The sequence below is a fragment of the Folsomia candida genome, unplaced genomic scaffold (assembly GCF_002217175.1).
Source record: "Folsomia candida strain VU population unplaced genomic scaffold, ASM221717v1 Fcan01_Sc004, whole genome shotgun sequence".
Lineage (NCBI taxonomy): Eukaryota > Metazoa > Arthropoda > Collembola > Entomobryomorpha > Isotomidae > Folsomia > Folsomia candida.
This window is the reverse complement of record NW_019091196.1, coordinates 3,487,267-3,503,183: the sequence shown is the minus strand read 5'-3', so window position 1 is coordinate 3,503,183 and position 15,917 is coordinate 3,487,267. Positions and strand designations below refer to the sequence as shown.

At 33.3% G+C, this 15,917-nt stretch overlaps 1 protein-coding gene across 1 annotated transcript; it reads left to right on the top strand.

Annotated features, from left to right (window-relative positions):
- Positions 1-622: 622 nt before the first annotated feature.
- LOC118435438 lies at positions 623-14,137 on the top strand. The gene is made up of 4 exons (XM_035851499.1): positions 623-1,502; positions 7,629-7,842; positions 11,402-11,653; positions 13,684-14,137. The coding sequence occupies exons 1-4, from the start codon at positions 1,040-1,042 to the stop codon at positions 13,937-13,939; spliced, it is 1,185 nt and encodes a 394-aa protein (XP_035707392.1). The 5' UTR covers positions 623-1,039; the 3' UTR covers positions 13,940-14,137.
- The last annotated feature ends 1,780 nt before the right edge of the window (positions 14,138-15,917 follow it).

Here is a 15,917-nt window from a genome sequence, read left to right as displayed (position 1 = left end):
GATGACAATCAGAGGGCGGATATATATTTATTTTCGACTTTTTCATTTCATGACGACTGACTTTCAGTGTAATTGATCACAAAAATTTCAAAATATTTTTACATATTGTCACATATTTCAAAATTGTCAGATATTTATAAATATTTCCGTTATTATTCGAAAAACATGTAAAAAAATCGTTTACATACTTTTTTATTTTAAAATACACATATTTTATAAATATTTCAATGATGTGATACAAAATTTTTTACTTAAAGAAATTCGACCACAAAATGTCCAGAGCATTAAATTCGAAAATATGCTAATTTTGTGAAAATGCGTACATATTTTGATGTATTTTTTCCTACATTTTTCGTAAACATTTTGGTGTTTTTTCGTAAATACATAGCCGCCCTCTGATGACCATACTTACTCATGGTCAAATTCACTACTTCAATTGTACACCTTTTCTCCTACTTGCGTTGCTCGGCCGATACCTAAATTGCGGTGAATGAGGCTGCAAAATTAATCTCCATTTCATTACACGACTGTAAATGAGTAAGTAACTAACAGTACAATAAAACTCGGCTCATCTCCCCTTTAAAAGATAATTATTGAATCCGAGTCAGTCGGCCAAGTCAGAGGTTCAATTAACACAAAGGTGCAAATTTTAAAGTCAATCTCCATCCAATCCCACTATTCAATTCCGCTATTCCGATCAAATCACAATCTCAAAATTTTGACACTGTTTTTCCGTTTGTCCAATTAATTTGAGACAAGTTATCGATTTTCAGTTGATCCAATTCGATACCAAATTGGTTTGATAATTAAATATGACTTCATTTATCGGCAAACGGTTAGTATCTCAAATGCCTAATTTAGAGTGAGTTTAGTTGAGTTTGCAAATATTTTTTGCGCAGTGATGACGTCGTTAAAGTGAATCTTACGTTTATTAAATAAATTAGTGATTACCAGATGGACAGACTTGTTACTCTACAAGAGTTTCGGAAATTTTAAAAGTAACTTCTAGTCAAAATACTTTATATTTCTATCAAAAAAAATGAAGAGACAAATTAATTCCGTACATATTTTACTAGTCGTATTATTACACTTTTGTGAAATGGGGAGGACACAGTTTATGGAAAAAAGTAGACCAAATTTTCCAAAAAATGTGCCCCATCAAAGTTACACGAATCACGAAAGAATACCAAATTCTTATCGGAATAATAATCAAAATTACGAAAATGTGGCGTGGGTCCAACCAAAATTACGAGTAGAGGAGAATAATACGAATGAATTTCATGGAAGAGAAGATGCACTTCCGGTGGTTCAGAAAAATCCGATCTTTCTTAAAGGACAGGGCAACAGTGGTTTTATCAATTTTTGGGGTGAAAATGGACCTAGAGGAAAAATGGATGGGGGTGAAAATAGTAACGTTATTTTGGAGAGGGAGGAGGAACCCACGAAGGAAATTAAGCCTCCGGAAGCCATGGGAGTTCAAATGCATGAAACAATGTCAACCAGTAAGTTTTATTAGATAATTAAGTTAATTAAGCTAAATTTATAATTAAGGGACTAAAAGTGTGGTTTAAGTAGCACGTGGGATACAATAGTTGCAAAATTTTTGCATTCTGCATCGGAAATGAATGAAGTTTAAGTTTTTTCTTGTTTTGCATCTTCAAATTTTACGAATTTGGAAAAATCCCGTACTATTTTAGTACCAACCAAATGTACAATTTTAATTGCCATTTGTCTGAAACAGTTTTATCATTAATGAACTAATCTTAATTAAATGCTTCTTAAATAACAAACACGTGTACAAACTTTGCAAAATTTTTGCAAAATATGAAATACTTAAAAAATTTTACCATGAATCAATCATCAAATTATAAATCAAAAGTTTATTTATACACTCAAAATAATTTAGAGGAAAAATTATTACCATGCGGAATCACTATGTGTCTCTACCGCACGTTAGAGAATCAATACAACTGGGGTAATAAGTTTATTTCGATACCGCTTGGTAAGGATGTATTACTTTACCCCAATGGTAATGACTTGTCGCGTTTGTGTAATATTAGTATGGAATTTGGTAATAATATTGAAAACCAACGGGGTAACGTAATATTACCTGATTTAGACGAGGATGATATTTCTCTGGTATTGAACGTAACCGTACGTGGAAGAAAATTGTACGCATTGGGTTACAGTTACAACATTTTTTTATTTTCATAATAAAATGCAAATATTTAGTACAAAAAATTTCAACGCTACTACATATGTATGTACATACTATGTACGCACGTAATAAGTTACACATTCTTGTAATTAATAAAAAGTATTAGATATAATGTCGTTATACTAAAAATAAACCGATCTTAACATTACTACATATCGTCACAACTTATGAATCAGATATTCTTGTGCATATAATTAATACAAAGTTTTACATATAATGTCTTGGCACTAAAAATAAGCCATCGGTCTTACAATTTCTTTGAATTTCCATACACTCATGAATTACTAAATTCTCAACATTTATTAAGTTTATTTTTTCTGTTAAAATTACCTTAAACGCAAAATAATGTCGATCAAAGTACTCGACATCAATTTCTTTCAAGACAAGAAAACACTTGTACTCACTTATTACAAGAAATTCAGAAATAATACCAAATCTAGGGAATAATGGCCCAACTCCAAAACAAACAACATAATTAGTTTTGTAATTGTAACTTCTGTACCAAATTTGATTAGTTGTATATATTACTGTGTCTGGAGAATACAATTCAAAACCTTGAACTTGTCAAAGACATTCAATGACATCGAATGAGTCTAAAAAATTTGATAATTTAACCTCAACTACATTGTCCAATTCCAGACCATCATGAATGTTTCCATTTTTAAAAACATGCGAGATGTATTGCTGGTGCCTGTGGGCTAGAGAAGAACAAATATTTTTAAAATTTTTTGTACGATTTGAAAGTTGAACAAAATAATTATGCTTTCCTTCAAATCTCATGGTCCAAAGCGACACAAGTGGGCCACTTTGTGTAACTATATAAGCGTAGTGGCACATAAAATGATGCTTCGGTAGCAGTCTATGGTCAGGAAAGAGGGTCAGAAATAATTTGTGGTGTTTAATTATACTAATTTTAAGGCACTCAATAGTAGATACTGAAAATTTTCGACAGAACAAGTAGCTCATGCACTCCAACAACTGGATCAATAATTCCCAATAAAAAATTTGTTCCTCGGTTACAATCAGATCGGCTAAAATAACTGGCAAAAACCTTACTAGACACCAAGCCTGTGCTGCCTTTTGCCCAATGCGATGACTATTTCCGTCTAGCTTAATTGGACTTGGTCTGTTCTTAGACTCCAATTTTCCAAAATCATGGGCTAGCAATCTTTGGTTGATTTGGTCCAAGGTGAAACAACCTAAATTTATTAACTTCTGAATAACTATTTTTAATTCAAATGGAACAACTCCTTCCAAAATGTCGTGCATAATGTCTACTGTTGGGGAGTCCAAGAAATTAAAAAAATTAAGCTGGTTCAATGCACAAGGAGCTACAACACCATGAGATAAGTTAGTTAAATGATCACTATAATTTTCTCGGTCTCTAATGACCATTTGCGAATGATCAAAAACTGACTGTGCTTCGGACTTGGAAGTACAACATATACGGCAATAATGATTTGCATTAAAAGACTCATGAAAGCCTAGAAGTGAATTTGCACCAAGATTATCGTGTGATAAAGTACATATCGTTCACAAGAAAGTTTTCCCCCGAATTGCTATGCCTGTGCTTTCTAAAAGTTTAAAATCGGGAAGTATGTAACTCAATATCAAATTATAACCATATTTTTTCGTATCTTCACTGTAAAAAAGAGCTAGGGGGAAAATATTACTTAAGTGAGAATTAATATAATCTGGAAAGTTTCTTAAAGTGAAATATAGGGCTCCTATTTTGTGAATCCCTTTTTTTGACCCCAAGGGATTCACGGTCTCGAAATCATCGTAAAATAACTGAATCTGAAATGCATTCGGACATTTCATAAATAACTGGTTAGTTTTAAAACTATTGGAATCTCTAAAATTTTCATATAAAACTTCGCTTGCTTTCGGAGGAGTTTCTAAATACTTGCATAGGTCTGGGCAGCAAATTATTTTTTCTAAAGTTTTTATAATTGGAATGTACATAAATGTGTCCTGCACTACAACTTGTTGTCGTTTGTTTTCGCGAATGCGCATTTCTGTTCTACTTCCTAGACTAATTTCCACCGGAAGTATTATGTCATCGTTTTGTACTGTCAACTTTTGCCTTTGATACGAAGATTTCACATTGGAAAACGCTGACAGTAATCCTGTAATCTGAACAGAATATTTTTCAAAATTTTCGATACAATAATTTTGACCAATTTTTAAAACTAATTTGAATATTTCTGAGAAGCTATACGACATTTCTTTCACAACTAAATCTACCGTTGAATTATTAACCCCGCGTGCTAGTAATGACGAACAAAAATTGTGAAGCAAATTAGTGAACAACTTAATTCCTAAATCAACTGTGATCTCAACTCCTTGCTCTAAATCTTGTGGTTCAGAACCATGTCTGTCATTTATACTAATTTCTAATTCATGATGAACCGGAAGGTCTGTTTCAGTATTTACATTATTATGGAGCTGTTTTAGATGACGCCAAAATCCGCTCCAAGTTGTTAATTCGGCAGTACAAGATTCACCTGGACAAATCATATTTTTAAAATTTAGGTGCCCATAGACATGAACATATTTTAAATGATCCTTAATAGCTATAATTGTATTAAAATACTTCGAACACTCCTGACACTTAAACATCTTGCTCCAATGCAAATCCAAGTTGAGTATAGACTTGCTTCACTTTTCGAGGCAGTAAAGTCGTTTCCACGTCCAATTTGTATATGAAAACTTGGATAAATTTCCAAATTCCAGACACATTTTTGTCGTACTCAGTTGCAAATACGTAGTGAGCCTTGAACAGGGTATCGATGGCCTGAGTCGTATCCGTCGCAGCTATGGGCAGGATGTGGCGGTCACAGATAATGAAAAAGGAGTTCAATTCCTTTGAAGCGTCTCCAAGGCAGATCAGGTTTGGCTGAGTTTTTTCTTCCTTCCAAGTGTCAAGAATTGATTGCAGAGGAGTTCCAGTCTGAACCAATAACAATATATATTTAAACCTTGCAGAATTTTGCCATGACTTGTAATGAAATATTTGTACCTTAAAATACGAAATTAAGATCTCCTTTGCATCATCTGTTTTTGCTCGGCTCCCTTTTCCTTTTCCTTTGGCAGTGGGTGGAATTAAGTACAAAAGGCAAAAGAGGGCGAAAATATTACGATCCCAATAATCTATCAGAATTGTTTCAGTCACATTGATTAATTAACTAAATGCTTAGCCTTTTCAAACACAACTTATGCTTACCAATTCCTTCCGATAAGAATTTTGTGAGTCCAGGTGACTTGCAAATTTTTGGAGCGGCTCCAATAATTTTTTGCGCAACTGATGGCCAAGCATTCAGGAAATTGTTTGACAAATCATCGTGCATAACCGAAAATTCGTAGTTAATCTGTTGTGTTTATAAAAAAATATGGTTAGCAGCTATTAAACTTTGAGATTAATATAGCGCAAAGCACAACACCATAAATAAGAATTTGCTATTATTACAACTCACTAGGAAATCGCAGTTCAAAAATTTCTTGTAAAGCTTGAGAATGAGCGTGGAATCCAGCTGACTCTTTCGTAAAGATGTCCGGTGGGTAAGTGTCTCCAGAAACAATTGCTTTATTTCTTTTGTCGAGTTTTTGGGGCAAAGTCCATTAAGTTTATTTATGGCGTCCGTCGGAGGAATTATTGTTTCCGGCTCACCATCTGGTTTTGGTAGTGAGATTATTTTCGCGGATGGTCCACCAGTAAATGGCGAGACTCTTTTCTGTGCAGGTTTAGCCTTGCCCTTATTTAGATTTGTGTGAAGGAATCTCAGTCGAGTTTGAATAAGTCTCGATCTTGTAACTTCGTCATACAAAATATCCTAAAAAAATGTTCCATGATTATTAACAAATTCAAGTCAAAATAATAAAACTGGCCAATAATAAAAAAATGATCTGCATATATAATTTAACACAATTCAATTTTTATTACTCACAGTGCCATTTGTGCTTCCGGGTCCCTGATAGCGCCAGAAAGGAACAACAAGAATAATTGCTTTCGCAAATAGTTGTTGATCCTTGGAGCTTGGAGATTCCCTGCAAAATATTTAATCAAGTTTACAGGTGCTAGTTAATAATGAATAAAATTCCGTGGATTCATTTGTACCCCCTCAGTTGAACAAATAAGGCTACAAAATCCTTAATCAAAATTGACGAAGCTTCAGAATCGACGCAGGCCTTTTCCTTCGTTTGCTCAACTAATTGATTTAGATGACGGTTCTGCTCGAGGTGCGACAATAAAATCTGAAGTAATCATTAATAATAAGTATATATGTATGTACTTGACATCAAAGAAATTAATATTTAAGTTGGATAATTGTAAAAAGTTTGGCAACTTACCTGCTTATAATTTTCTATTTCTTCATCCTCCCTGCTAGTGAATAAGATTGGTTGATTTGTTGAGCTTACCAATGGGGATAGGGGGTTCTCAACTAATGATTAGAATAAATTTGTGTGAGTGTAACATTTTTCGATGAACTTTTAATTTAAAATATACTTACTGTACTTACCAAATACAATCGGATTTTCTTCTCCTGCTACAATCAAAACCAAATTTGGGATTTGATCTTGGGACATTAAAATTGGGAAAATGTCATCGTCTACTTCTGCTCCTTGGTCATCTTCAAAACTAATATTTATCTCCGCATTAATTCCGAACTTTACCTTTACTGAAAAATAAATAAAAAATATGAAGTATTTATATTTTGTTTGCCGGTAGAAATATTACATTTTTACAATTTATAAATAAATTACAAGTACTTACCAGAATCTGCAAATAAGTGATAGTCTTCGTTGAGGATTATTAATTTCTTCCCCCTTGCGAGGTTAGAAACACGAACTAATTTTGTCATTTTGGGAATAACACTTACTGTGTGGAAATAAAATGGCGAATGGAATGAAAAGATTTAAACAAACCGCCACTTGGTCAGGTTGAGATTTGTTTACCGGAGGATGAGGAAATATTAGATTTTGAAGATGTTTCATTACACACAGGTAACGATGCTCATGTTTCCAAGTTTAACATTAAATTATTCCAAATGGTATGAATCTTGGTAACATTTTTAATACTATGCATTTGACATTTTATTACGGTCGGTTTAACACTACTCTGTACCGACTCTGGTAAAGATTTTGGTAATGATTTTATTACCTCAAGTGGTATCAGTTGTAATTACCATCACGTGGTAGTAAATATTTTCGTCATTTTATTACCAGTTTATTTTGAGTGTATTCTTGTCTTACATATTAAAATTCTACGAATTTTTGAAAAATCCCAAACAACTATAGTGTACGAAATGTGTCATTTTTAATTAATATTTGCCTCAAAAAATATTTTTTAGCTCTCAGGTCTAAAATATTTAGTATTTTTTGAAAATATCATAAACATGAATATTTCCAGAAAACCTGCCTCGCCGACCCGGCCTTCCGAATGACATCCCCCTCCCAACAATTAACATGACCAACGTCGTAGCATTACTGGAATTGGCGAATAGCGATCCGAACCCAGAAGATTTGACGGTCGAGCAGGAAGCCCTCGTTATTCAGACCTTGTCCCAAGTCGCCACTTTTATCGGGTTGCAAGACGTACGAGACTGGATTGGAATCATTGCAATGTGAGAAGCACACTTTTTTATAGAAAAATTATTTCAAAACACGATTATTGTCGAGATTTTTTGGTAAGAAATTTTTCGATCCTGCTATAAAAGAAATTTTTGAATTTACAATTTTGTGCAAATTTTTTTTACACAAGATTCTACTTGCAAATATGTATTTTCAGATAATTTGTGATCCTGCAAAAAAAACATAATTTGGATGAGTTTGCTTCCGAAATATGATAAAAAATAATAGATGAAGAGATGCGAAATATTTTAGATGTTGAAACTACCGATTCGGTGCTAAAAGGAAATAGGAAACGATAATTTTAAATTTCTGAACCATTTTCTTTCAAAAAGTTAGGTACAATTTTGCGCAAGATTTTATTTTCTTATATTTCTAAATATTCTCAGACATTTTTTATCTTGCAAAAAACACGTAAATTTGAACAAGTTTGCTTCCGATAAATAATAAAAAATAATTATAGATAAACGTATATATAATATTTATTTTAGATACCTGAACCTGTAACTTGTTCCGTTCAAAGGATCTGAAAACGACAATTTTAAAATTTCGCAAATTTACAAATTTTGTAAATTTCTGAATCGTTTTCTTTCAAAAAGATACAATTTTGTGCAATTTTTGTATGCACGATTGTATTTTTTTATATTTGTAAATATTCTACGCCATTTTTTGATCCTCCGAAATCGGACCGAAATTAGACCGAAATTGAACCGAAAATTATAATAAGTTAAAATATATGAATTTTTTAAATGACGATTTTTAAATTTCTTGATCATTGTCTTCTAAAAGGTACAATTTTGTGCAAAATTTTAAAAGTTTTTTATACTCAATTTTATTTTTTTTATTTTTTCTAACTGCAAATATTCTCTGCCATTTTTTGATCTTACATAATTTGGATGAGTTTGGTCCAAAATAAAACAAATAGATTTAGTCGTATGGATAAAATATTTTAGATCAGTGGTGCCGGATTTTGGTACGAAAATGCAAGGGAAACGCAATTTTTAAATTTCACAAATTTACAATTTACTTTTTTAAGTTTCTGAATCGCTTTTTTCAACAAGTTACAATTTTTTGCAAAATTTTAAAACGATGGGGGTATTCATTAAGAGTTTGCATTCTTACCAATTGGTAAGAATTTTGTTCTCAAGTTCGTAGAAACAATTGGCTTGCGAATTTATTTGTGAACTTGCAAAATTCGCAAAATATTTTTCTAAATTGTTAATTAACTCCCAATGAATGCCCTAATTGTTTTTTTTACACCCGATTTGATTTTTTTCTAATTGTACAGTGTCGGACAGATGTCTACGTCCACATAGTCGCGTCAATTTCATTTTCAAATTGTCACTGAACTACTGAACCAATTTTCATCATTGATATATCAAATTCTCACAAATTTAACGTAATTTCATAGCACATTATTAGTTTTCCGCTAAAAAATTTATTTTAGGCCAGAGATGTATTTTAATTCAAAATGAAAACAATTGGATGGACAAAAGTCAACGTCCAGTCAGAGAAAACATACAAAAAAAACTGTAATTTATAAGGAATGTTATAACAATTAATTTTTAATATTTGGTTGGGCCTCCGTTCGCTTTAAGGACGGATTCAAGGCGTCGAGTCATAGAGTTTACCAAATTCTTGGTCACATCTTCAGAAATGGTTTCCCAAACTTCAAGAATTCTGGATTTTAGGCCCGGAATTCCTGAAAAAGATTGTTTTCTTATTTCTCTTTCAATGTGGTCCCACAGATGCTCAATGGGATTCAAGTCTGGAGATTGGGGAGGCCATTCTAGCTTCGAAATTTTTTTTTCTTGAAGTATTCCATGGTGGACTTGGCAGAGTGTTTCGGATCGTTGTCTTGTTGGAAGACAAATCGTCGTCCAAGTCCAAGTTTTCGAACAGATTCCTGGATATTACGGTCAAGTATTCCCTGGTACTTGTATTGGTCCATAATTCCGTCAACAAATTCCATTTTTCCTGCCCCACTTGAAGCCATGCATCCCCACACCATTACCGACCCGCCGCCGTGCTTAACTGTGGGGTTGAGATTTTTTGGATTCAATGCTTCTTTTGGATATCTCCACACTCTACGACGCCCATCTGACCCAAAGACATTGAACTTTGACTCGTCAGTCCATAAAATACTGTCCCAGAATGTTTGTGGCTTGGAAATGTGGTCTCTGGCAAACTTCACTCGTTTGGTTGCATTCCTCGGTACAATAAGAGGCTTCCGGACTGCTCTGTGGGATTTCAAATTTCCCTTGTTCAGTGTTCTTTGGATGGTCCTAGGACTAACTTGTTTGTCGAACATCTCCTTGATCTCGGTAGATAGCTTTAGAGCACTAAGTGAGGGTGTAACGTTGACTTTGTTGAGCACGTGGCGTACTTCTCGGTGAGCCAAAATCGGTTTTCGACCACTTCTGACCTTGTTTTGGACTGAACCATTAGCTCTAAAGTTCTTAATGATTGTCTGGATGGTTGTCCTTGCTAATTTATACTTGGTCCCTATTTGTCTCTGCGACAGCCCCCCTTTTTGTCCACCCTTCCAGTCCTGAATGACAAGATCTCGAATAGCGATAGGAATTTCCTTGCGTGTCGACGCCATCATATTTTTCTGGAAGAAAATTATTTAAAAATTAATGCGGCATATGTTATTGATAGATTTATTAAGTTACCTGATTTTATAAATTGGAGAGATTTTTGTTGTTGACAATTAAAGTGAAGTGGACGTAGACTTTTGTCCGCTCAAATTTCATCCTCTCTCGCTCTGCACTATGATTCTCAGTTTTCCCAGAATTTTCAGAAATAACTCATATGTTTTATGAAATTACGTTAAATTTGTGAGAATTTGATATATCAATGATGAAAATTGGTTCAGTAGTTCAGTGACAATTTGAAAATGAAATTGACGCGACTATGTGGACGTAGACATCTGTCCGACACTGTAAATACTCTCGAAAATTTTGTAAAAACATAATTTGGATGAGTTTGCTTCCGAAAAAGGATAAAAAATTAGATGATTAGAAAAGTATGGAATATTATAGATGAATCGGGCTCGCTGCAGTGTTGATTAATAATGACGCTGAAGGAACTAAAAACGACAATTTTTAAATTTTGAAAATTTACTAATTAGGATTAGTTTTTGTAATTTCTGAATCATTTTCTTTAAAAAAATACAATTTTTGCAGAATTTAAAACAGTTTTTAAAGCACGATTTTTTTCGAATTATAAATTCCCAGACACTTTGTGACCCTGCTATAAACATAATTTGGATGAGTTTGCTTGCGAAATTCGGCAAAATTTACAAATTGGAAAGATATAAAATATTTTAGATTTGGCGATTTCCAACCGAAAAGTTAAAATTTGTTTTTAAATTTCACAATCATTATTCTTCAAAAAATTCCAAAGTATCTATATGTACAAAATTTAAAACAATATCAAGTTAAATTGTAAAATTTCCAAATTTATAACTTACATTTGTACTTTCTCAATCATTTTCTTTCTAAAAATTACAATTTTGTGTAAAATTTTATGAATTTTTATTTTATTTTTCAGGTCTTTTGTCATCGGCCCGATTGCCATTCCTCTCTTCTTTTTTCCCATCATGCTCATAATGATGGGCTCCTTTTTGATTCCCCTCGTCATTAATGGGGCCAACGTAGCGGCTGCCAACGCGGGGGGAGGAGCGGCTCGAAAACGGAAAGATTTTAATGATGGACACCCTTTGGAAAGTTTTTGCACGGAAATGTTGGCCTGCGAAGCGTCAAATTTTTTAAGAAAATCGACAATGTCGGGTTGGATGACGAGGTATGAAATAAACTTCTTGAAATTATTTAAATATTCATTCGACGCAAGGTCAGTTTGGCGTGTGTGGTTTTTTGAAATTTCCAACCTGTAAAAAATTTTAAATGTGGTATTTTTCAATTTTTTTGCTTAAATTATGGAATATTTTAGTAGGATTTTAGTCGATTATTCGAATGTAATTTGAGTTTTAGATTACTTATTATTTTCACAATATGTACCTTTCGACGTTAATAATTTTTTGGAATTTTTTACTTCGAAAATTATTCACGAACAGTGCATGCAAAAACATAATGTAAAACTATAAATTGCAAAGGTAAACATTGACGCCTTAATTTTAATTTCAAAGATATCGACTAATTAATAAACATGGCAGGTGTCTCATGTACATCGTGGCCATAAAGTTTCTGATGAGGCCTACTGTAGTTTCAAACAATTGTTATTTTTACAGGAAACAAATTTTATTAATCAAATCTTTTATAGCATGTTATGCATCAGTATTGTGGGTATCCTCCAGACGAACATGCATGTCCTGGGATTTTATCCTGAAAATTTATGACATATTTTCCAAACCAATCTTGGGAAATTTGTTTTAAGTGTTTTGAAAATGTTTAGTCAAGGAACTACAATCGCATGGAACTGGTTCGTCCGACGCGTGAATTTTGAGTCTAGGTCATAAATGTTCTATTCGGTTCAGTTCCGGGCTGTTCCGGAGCCGCACCCACTTTCCAAAGAGAATAAACCACCTCTGGTCGAAAAAGAGAGTAGTAGCATCTTAATTGTGGGCTGGTGATCCATCTTGTCAATGTGGAAATTCTTTCGAATTTGGGAAACGTTGCTTAGTCTCCATAGTATCGAAGTATACTGACAAGATTTGGTTAGAGTATAAGGGTCGGTCTACGTTATGACCAACTAAAATGACGTCCAGTATCGTTGCGCTTCGATAGCAGAGCCAAATACAAACCGTTAATGGTAGTCATTTTTTTGGCAGCTTCTTCCCGTGAACCCCGTTTCTCTTCACAATTTGGTACCTTGTATAGTGAGGATTCGCCTCAGGATGTCCATCGATTCAGGTCTTCTACGTACATAAAATATTTCGACCTTTTTGCTATGTAGTCTAATAGCCGTTTTCCTCGAAAAATTCGGCAAAATTCAGTGGATGTTGAATGTTTTTATCCAAAAAAGTGTTTTATTGGGACTCCTCAAACCCAGTTGACCCCGCAAACTGATTTTTAAAAAATGCTGGATAACAAAACGAGATTGCTTATCAAAATTGTTAAAATCGATCAATGAGATTTTGAACTGCTTAACACTTCATTGTCAAAGTACCAGATTTTCGGCACATTCTTTTTAAAACCACATTCCAAATGATGTGTAGGGATCTTGTGGGTCGTCCTGGATGAATTTAGTCCCGTGTTTACTTCTGACTCTTCCACAATTTAACAGTATTTCAGGCAACCCAAATTTCGGAGGGTTTTCTGGTACACCCTGTCATTCATCCAAACGTTGGGTTATTTTAATAATTTTTTCCAGAAATGAAGATGAACGTCTAGGGGACATTTTCGGAAAAAATTAGTACCGAGAACACAATAACAAAAAAAGTTTCAGGAGCGGGTTTGAAAATTTTTTGGGTCATCAGAAACTTTATGGCCACCATGTACATACGATATGGAGGTGAGATGTAGTTTTTCAACTTGTCTTTCAACTTCAAATATCTATTCTTCAAATTCTGCGAAACTTGTAAAAAAAAACTGACAAATTTTGACGAGGTGCCAATTAATATTGTCGATTTTTCCGCGGCGTCGATCCCATGCCAATTTGCTGGAAACTTTGCACTTTGTGTGTCGAAATCTCGTGCAAATTAAATACTTATGTATGTACAAACAACTGAAATTTCATAAAATTAAAAACATTTTATTCCAATTTAGTCGGATGTTTTTGTATGAACTGTTTACCAAATTTTTGCCCAAATATTTTGCTAGAAAATTTTTGCACACCCTTTTCCATCTGAATTTTAACCCGTTTTCAATTTTCAGAGCGTTCAGTCTAACTTCGGTGGAATGGGCGGGACCAATTTCGTCCTCATCTACAAAATCGGACTCATCACTTTCATACACACAGGAAGAAGACTGTGCGAAATATAAGTGCAAAATTCTGCAACCTTTGCAAACCTGGTTTTCCAAGTGGTACTCGTACATCTTCACGTATCAGAATGATAACACGGCTAAAAGACCGGGGAAACTTTGTGGGAGAAAGTTTAAAAGGAGGTGCATCCCAACTAATCAAAATTAAGCACAAAAACAGGACAAGATATGTTGTTAAATAATTTAAAGATGTAAATATGCAAATTTAATGTAAGTATGTAAATTGACCATCGGACTCGATGGCGCATCATTAAAATTATCAAAATCAATACGTTTGGAATCATTTCTCGCCTCTGGGAATTTATTTTAAAATTCTGAACCACAAAATTTGCCATTAGTGAGTTGATTAATGGAATGGCGTTGAGTTTTTTGAGCCACTTTCGATAAGTTCCAATTTTTCTGAAGGTTTCTTCAACTTGAGATCTCCTTCTTCAAAAAGTGTCAAAATCTGGAGTGCATATTTTAAAAAAATTGGAAACTCCCTGCTCTACAAATTCGTTGTCCAGAATTTTAAAATAACTTTCCAGAGCGAAGAAATTACTAAAAATGTGCTGATTTTGACGAGTAGAGTCATCAAGTCGTGCGTTAACCACTGTAATTGCAAAATTAAACCTGAAATATGGTGTAGCCAAATTTTCCATATTTTTCACACGATAACATAAGTTTTCTAGTCAAATTGTAACGCCGATAGTTTTTATGGACAAAGTAGCTCTACTAATCTCCATTTTACAGGTAAGATGACTTCATCTCTGCAAGTTTTGTATGAATTTCATCAACATTATGAAAAATGATCAACAGATAAAACTTGAATATCGATTTAAAAAAACATGGATTATCACATTATGAATTTTTGTAAAATATATTACATAATTCCTTCAGAGCTGGTTGCACATAGTGTAATATTTGTTGTAGATAAGTTCTTATGTATAAAATTGACTTTTAAAATTAGAATACGATCAGCAACACTTGAGGAATAAAATAAAATAATGCTAAACTAAATTTATTTATTAAACTAATTTACCAAGAAAATAATCACTTCAAGAATTAAATATTTACAGAAGAGAATGAAAAGCTTTTCTGTAGCTCATTGTTTTTCGACGTTTTTTTCAGTTAGAGTTATTTATCTACTGCATTTAGCCAAAAAGAAAACATTTAAAAAAGCATAGTTGTAAAGATTAATAAAATAATTTTTTGCAAATATATGTTTCATTAGCATCAGATTGGTCAATAACTTGTTTTTACGTTACGAATAATTTGTTTTTCACGTATTAAAATTTATACGAAATAAATCTAAGTTTAAAATTTATACATAAAAATGAAGCACACCTGTTCACTTCATTCATGTGACTGATTATGATAAAGAATGATAGTGATGACAATGAATTTCCAGTGATTTGAATGAAAATGAGTGAAAGATTCTGTCATTTCAGATGAGTGATTGTGAGTGAAGGATTTTTCACTCCTTTCATTTTACACCCTATGCTTAATACATGGGGCGCAGTAAGAAATGAAGTCAGATGACCTGAAATGAAATGAGTTTGAAAGAAACTGACTGAGTCTGAATGAAAATCTTCAGTCAAAAATCGGGATGACTGAACTTTGAATGAAATTTTTTTTTGAACAGGTATGAAATGAAGTGAGTTTTCATTAACGCCATGACTCACCCACATTTTTCAAAAATATTTTGAAAACATTAAACCCGCATGAGGTTGACATTGAAGATCATTTACAGCCTATCTGTTTAGTACCAATTAAGAAACTTACTTCTTTTCTAATTTTACAAACGGTAACGAGCTTTATCGACAAGAAAACTTGTTGCAATTTTAATTAAAAAAATTTACTCTTTTCCTGGGTTTCAAAATATCGAAACATTTCGATAACAAATAAATAAATTTATAATTGTGTCCCATTTTTCTAAGGCGAGACCCAAACGTAACCATGCACCCAAAAAAATTCGTGCATGGTTACGGCGAAGCCATAGTATGCAGTTAAGTGGACACCTCAAACCAGTCAGATAAGATTGTGAGAGAACCATACGTAGTAGAGACATGCGGTTTTGACCAATGGGTAGTAAATTCTTTGTAGTATTGATTATAGATCTCTGGGCTTAATCGGTTCACACCTTC